The 6,099-nt window shown below is 44.7% G+C and overlaps 1 protein-coding gene across 1 annotated transcript; it reads right to left on the bottom strand.

Moving 5' to 3' along the window:
* Nucleotides 1–2,431: 2,431 nt before the first annotated feature.
* Nucleotides 2,432–4,551, bottom strand: LOC139667145 (myb/SANT-like DNA-binding domain-containing protein 2). The gene is made up of 3 exons (XM_071546565.1): nt 4,459–4,551; nt 2,557–2,846; nt 2,432–2,464 (listed from the first exon to the last, which is right to left on the bottom strand). Exons 1-3 carry the CDS (start codon nt 4,505–4,507, stop codon nt 2,432–2,434), a joined length of 372 nt encoding a protein of 123 aa, XP_071402666.1. The 5' UTR covers nt 4,508–4,551.
* Nucleotides 4,552–6,099: the final 1,548 nt, after the last annotated feature.

Here is a 6,099-nt window from a genome sequence, read left to right on the forward strand (position 1 = left end):
TTTCGGTTTTAAAGTATTTCCAGACTGCAGATATGGCCGCTGCCCAGCTGCTGTCCAACAGTATGCCGCGTTGCCATAAGTGATGGATGACGCTTGTTTATGGCAAATACTTTTTTTTATATGTCAATTTACATAAATGGGGTAGGAGCAGGGAAATGGATCGGAAGCTGATAGAACAACCTGTGGCTCATACTAATACCTCAAAATTCACCCGGATTGGCTCTGATTCTGAGACTGATTATTGGATTGTTGCATCCAGTGGTAGCACTTGTGTATTTGGTTCAGGTTGTTCAGGTTCACACTGCCAAATTACAAGCGAACCAGGACTTGTAAATAAAAGTACAACGTACTCACAAGCAGCTTGTTTATTGGCCAGAGTTTGGCAAACTGTCATCCTGCCAGGTTATGGCTCTTTGCCATAATTTCCCTTCTCTGTTGGTCACACCAGCTAAGAACACATGAAGAAATAGCTGAATGTGAGCATCAGTCCAGATTTCAGTTTGTTCTGCTCGGCTTTCCATGAGGAACTTCTGGCTATCAGATGTCAGACAGATGTAGATAAGCAGACAGATGTTTGCTTCTACCCATAAACCCTTAAATGTTTTGGGGTGGTTTCCTGCAGTTTGTTTGGATTCTGTTCTCACTCCTAACGAACCGCACCGCAGTTCTCTTGGAAGAGGACCAGGAGACTCGGTGCCACCTGAGTTCGAACGGCATTGTTCTCACCTGCCCAAATGAACCGAACTAAAGGAGTAAACGCTCCAGAGTCCAAACACGCTCGGTGTGAACGCGCCCTAATTTCCATCTTTGGTGTTGGTATGGTTCGGACCGCTCGGTGCCTCTGCTACAGTCTGGCCGCCTCCACAGCTGCACCGCTGTTCTCCCCCCACTTTCCTCTGCTGGGCCAGACTGGTCAGGAGCTCCAGCACCCGGATCTCATGCTCCATGCGGGCTTTCTCCCTCCGCTCCTCCCTGTCGGCCATCTCCCTCTGCCGCCGTTCCTCCCTCTCCAGCCACTGGGCCAGGAGCTCCTGGTGCCAGCGGGACTGCTCCTGCCGCTGGCCCTCCAGCTGCACCAGCAGGCCCCGGGTCTCCGACACCAGGCGCTGGAAGCACTCCGACAGGTGCTTGAGGACGGGCTCCAGGCAGGAAGACTCGGGGTGCTGGTGGCGGGAGGCGGGGAGGGCGCCCGGGCTGGGGTCCGGGGGTGGAGGGAGAGGGGAAGCACCGGGCTGGAGGAGAGGAGGAGGAGGTGGAGGAGGAGGAGGAGGAGGGGGAGGAGGTGGAAGTACAAGTGGGGAAGGAGTGCTGAGGTTGTTTTCCACTGGTGTGCCTGTGATACAGGACAGAAAACAGTAGGGCATGAGATTACCACTAATGACAGGAAAAGCTGGCCTATATAATGCCTGATTAAAAGGTTATGGTCAAGTGAGGCAGTGGTGGACAGAGCAAGGAGTGCACAGTTAATAAAAAAAAAAATCACAATTATCAGTATCACAATATTGATACTGATAACTGCAATTTTCCGATCTTAAGAGGCAGATTTTTTTTCTGCTTCCTAAACAATGTATTCTGGTGCTGCGTAGGATCCCTGTCCTACAATTCAACTGGCATGTTGAAAGAAATGTTTATGTTTCTCTATTTTTATCTCCATTTTATTCAAACTGAACATATCCTAGGTATCCTCATACCATAATACCTTGATTATAGAAATTGTTTAAATGAAGAGATCATAGAATCGAAGAAATACTGTCCACATGTATTACAACTCATATCACATAATATTCTGCTTGTCTAATGTGTTTTTGTCAATAATGTGCAGCCTTTCACAGAGCATTGTTGTGATGATTTCAGGTGAGAAGTTTATATCAATTAATTCAATTACATTTTTGTCTCACCTGCCAAAAGCTAGTAAATGAAAAATAAAAAATACCTATCATTAAAATGTCACCTTGTGGATGTTTATGTTATTTGGAGTATAGAATCAGGTAGGCCTACTCTGTGTTAATTTAAACCTTGCTCACTCACTTACATAACAGATCAAGTTTGTAATTCATCATGAACTGTAACAGAATTAAAAATTACAGACAGTGTGGCGGGTGACATTTCATCCACCAGAGACAAATTTTACCAGCATTTGGCGGGTGCTAACTTCACACCCTGAACATGTATGACTGAAGCACAGTACATACCACTAGGTTCATGATGGATGGATGACTCTAGAAAAACGTCGTGGCGTCTGTCTCTCGGAGGCTGTGGGAATCCCGCGTCGCTGAACTCGAACTCGTCCGTCGACTCCTCTCTGTCCTCCTCCAGCTTCACCTCGGAGTCCAGCTGCCATGACTGCCGGCCCGCCTTCTCCTCCAAAGAGCCCAAATGCTGCTTCGCGGTCCTGTCCAAGAAGCCAAAGTGGTGACCTCCAATCTCTGTATTAGAGCTCAAATCGGGCCGAATATTTCCTGTCCTGTCGACGGAGCCCGGATGGCAGCCGACCATCGCTTCCGAAGAGCCGAAATGGGGCCCCCCTCCCCCCTCCGCCGACCTCCTCCCCAGCACGGCGTCCATCTCCGCGAAGTATTTGAAAGTGCACGGCTGCGAGCTGTCGACGCTCTTCTGCAGCTTGGCTCTCACGTAGTTGGCCTTGAGAGTTTTGACTCGGAGCCGGCACTGGTGCGGGCTCCGGGAGAAGCCCAGCTCGCTCATGCGGGCCGAGAGGTGTTTGAAGACGTGGCGGTTGCGGAGGTTTTCCGCCAAGCTCTTCTGGATCCGCTCGTCGCTCCAGGCGCACAGCAGCACCTGGGTTTCCTCCACCGTCCAGTTCACCGAGCGCTCGGCTTCTCGTTTCCCTGCGCGTGCGAGAACACAGTTGAGCACGGTGAAGGCTTTCACAGAGGGAGTTAGTGGTCTAAGGCAGTGATTCTCAACCTTTTCCCTAATTTAGACCACATTAGGTCTACGGACCCCCATTTGATAAGATTTTGTCTCTCCGAACCAAATCTGAGAATATTTTTACTGCTAGATATGATTTTGTCCAGAATCCCATGACTATCTGTACTGTAGGTAGAGAGATAAGTGAAACTATGATCAAAACAATCATTCTTCTACATTCTCTAATTGTGTTAACTTCTTGGAAATTAAATAATGGTGAAGTTTAACAATTCATCAATTTGCTGGGGACCCCCTGGAACCCCCTCAAGGACCCCTGGTGGTCCCCGGACCCCACGTTGAGAACCACTGGTCTAAGGCAAGGGTTCCCAAATATTTTCATGTCAAGGACCCCCAAACCGATATGCATTAGACCACAGACTCCAATTTGCTAAGATTTTAACCTAAGGAACCCCGACTGAGGAGACTTTTCTTGCTAGATATGACTTGGTACAGAACTATACTGTAGGTGAGGAGTAACCACAGCAGAAAGAGTGAAAACTATAGGATAAAATAGAAATCATTCAATCAACCTACATTCTCTGACTATGCTAACTTCAATAGAGTGAAAAAAACAGTAAACTTAAAATTAAACGCTACTCTCTATTTGGCTTTATTAGGCTGTTGTCATCCCTCCTTTTGCTGGGGACCCCTGGAGCCCCCTCATGGACCCCTTGTGGTCCCTGGACCCCACTTTGTGAACCACTGGTCTAGGGCATCTAGGTTTTCATCCCATCCAAACACCACACCCACTGATTTCACTCATCAGCACACCTTCGGATCAGAGAGGGAGTAATCAGCAGAATCAGCTGGTGTGATGTTTGGCTGGAATGGAAACCTGCAGACTTTTGGGTCACATGACACATGATTGTAAACCAGTGATCCAGGGTCTGACAGTCTATGGATGACAGCTGCAACATTAGGATTGGAAGACTAGAACTTGGTAGCCAAAGTGTTTCAACTGAAATTACACTTAAAACACAACTTCATATTGTCCCCAACAGCAGAACTATGCATGATTATTATTATTATGGCCAAGCAACACAGACTACAGTAACATAACACTGCCATGTACTGTGCTGTTGGTTTGACTCATTATGCCGCAAACTAAATTTGTGTCCATCTTTAGGGCAGACAGTGTCCTCTCACATGATTCATGCTAGCTAATTAGCCAGTCAGCAAGCTATTAGCTGACATAACGTTACATAAGTGAGCTACCGGCTGACATAAAAGTTGAGGATTAGCCAGCAAGCTAATTCAGTTTCATACACAGCAGCCTGTTAAGGTTAATCTTACTTCCAAACGCTCGTGGGGTCTTTGTGCAGACAGGATCTTTGCAGCGAACAGTTTGACAGTTTAAACAGAGGGTCAGCCGAGCCAGAGACCCTCTGCTCTGCTCAGCAGCAATCAGTGTCGTTGTTAGCACAGCTAACGCTAGCAGCTAACCTGTAAGGCTATCTAACTCTAACGTAACGTAACGTGCATGCAAAACATTAACAGAGAAATGCCGCCAGTCGTTTGGCATGCTCTTACTTTTTGATGTTGAAACGGAGTTCGTCGAGTTGATCATCGCAGGATTCATTTTGACGGGCTGCAGCAAATGTAAACAACCCACAATCCACACACACTCCGAGCCTCCTCTCTTCCGGGTTTCAGAGTTTTGTGCGTGACGTCAGCAGAGCTTCGCTTTGCCATTGGAAAGCCAAGAGAACAATGTTACAGCTTTGTAATGAGATGGAAAGATGGAGAAACTAACACAGAGATGAGAGCTGAATGGAAAAACTGTGATAAATAGAAGACAGATAAATGTACAGATTCTGTACTCATCCTAATAATGTTGTAATCCATATTTTCCCCATCCTTTCCATTTACATTCTACTTGATGTGTATTGAAATTGTTGGTTGTGAATGTTAATATTGCCCCAATTTGCTATGTTCTCGTTTATATGCTTTCCCTGATATATCCTATTAGTTTTTGCTGTTGCAACGACCCAATATCCCCATATCCCCACAGAGATCAATAAAGTTTCATCTGAGAAGGATACTAGAGACTAGGAGTCTACTTCATTTTATCCTCATAACATAATTCCCTTTGAACAGATAAAGAAATCAAATCAAGCGCCCACCTGTATTGCAATTCATATTATACAATATTCAGCAGAAATTATCGGTACACCATGATTTTTTGTCAATATTGAGAGAGCATTGTTGTGATGGTTTCATATGATAAGTTAGTTATTTTTGAGTTCAGGATGGATGATGGAGTCCCAGTAGGAATGCTGACATACCAAAGGAGATCAAAAATACCATAAGAGACAATAACGTCACTATAAACTCATCACAGAGTACCAAAGACACACTATGCATCCCTATAGGAATATTATAGTGACTTTATGTATGTGGGTGCATGACTAGTCTGCAATATAAGGAATTATATTCACCGACATTTGGCATCAGAATCCAAATCAGAATTGAGTCATTTTTTATTTCATTACAGGACAGCTACACAGACAGGCTTGACACACTATAAACATAACAGGATGTCACATAGTGCAGACCAGGCGTTACTGTATGAGGATAAACCTACACACGCTACAAGCATACAGTCAAAGTCAGAGGTCAAAGAAGCAGCATACTTTTAAGGTCCTTTTAATTACCTACAAAGCTCTTAATGGCATAGCACCTTCATACATCTCTGACTTTTTAATATCCTATCAACCACAAAAAGCCCTTAGATCCTCCAATGCTTAATCGTGCCCACAGTACTCAACAAACAAAGCGGGGAAGCTGCTTTTATGTATTATGCACCAAAATTGTGGAACGCCCTGCCCAAGTATATCAAACAGGCAAGCTCTGTGGACATTTTTTAAAAAAGAGCTTAAAACTTACCTGGAAGGCTTTTAGCTAACTCATTTTTATCTTGTGCTTTATCCCCTACACAAGTTTTTATCTTATTTAGTTTATTCATTTTATTTCTACTAATTGGTTTCAATTTATTGTCATTTATGCTGTTGTATTCATTTGTTCTTGCCATATTTATTTGTTTTTGTTTTAGTGCTTCGAATGTAAAGCACTTTGAGCTGCATTTTATGTATGAAAGGTGCTATACAAATAAAGTTTTATTATTACTGTAGGGGGTAACAGCAGTGAGGGGGGGGGTGAGTGAGTAAAGAA

Source organism: Centroberyx affinis, unplaced genomic scaffold (assembly GCF_046629955.1).
Source record: "Centroberyx affinis isolate AG114_WGS23_722 - 3 ecotype Tasmania unplaced genomic scaffold, CSIRO-AGI_Caff_v1 ptg005318l_1, whole genome shotgun sequence".
In the NCBI taxonomy this organism is placed as follows: domain Eukaryota; kingdom Metazoa; phylum Chordata; class Actinopteri; order Beryciformes; family Berycidae; genus Centroberyx; species Centroberyx affinis.

Coding starts and splice junctions, on each gene's coding strand:
- LOC139667145 (XM_071546565.1), bottom strand. CDS start 4,507: ATGAATCCTGCGATGATCAACTCGACGAACTCCGTTTCAACATCAAAA. Junction 2,847..4,458: donor CTCCGTTTCAACATCAAAAA/GTAAGAGCATGC, acceptor TCGCACGCGCAG/GGAAACGAGAAGCCGAGCGC. Junction 2,465..2,556: donor ACTTCGCGGAGATGGACGCC/GTGCTGGGGAGG, acceptor CTCCGTCGACAG/GACAGGAAATATTCGGCCCG.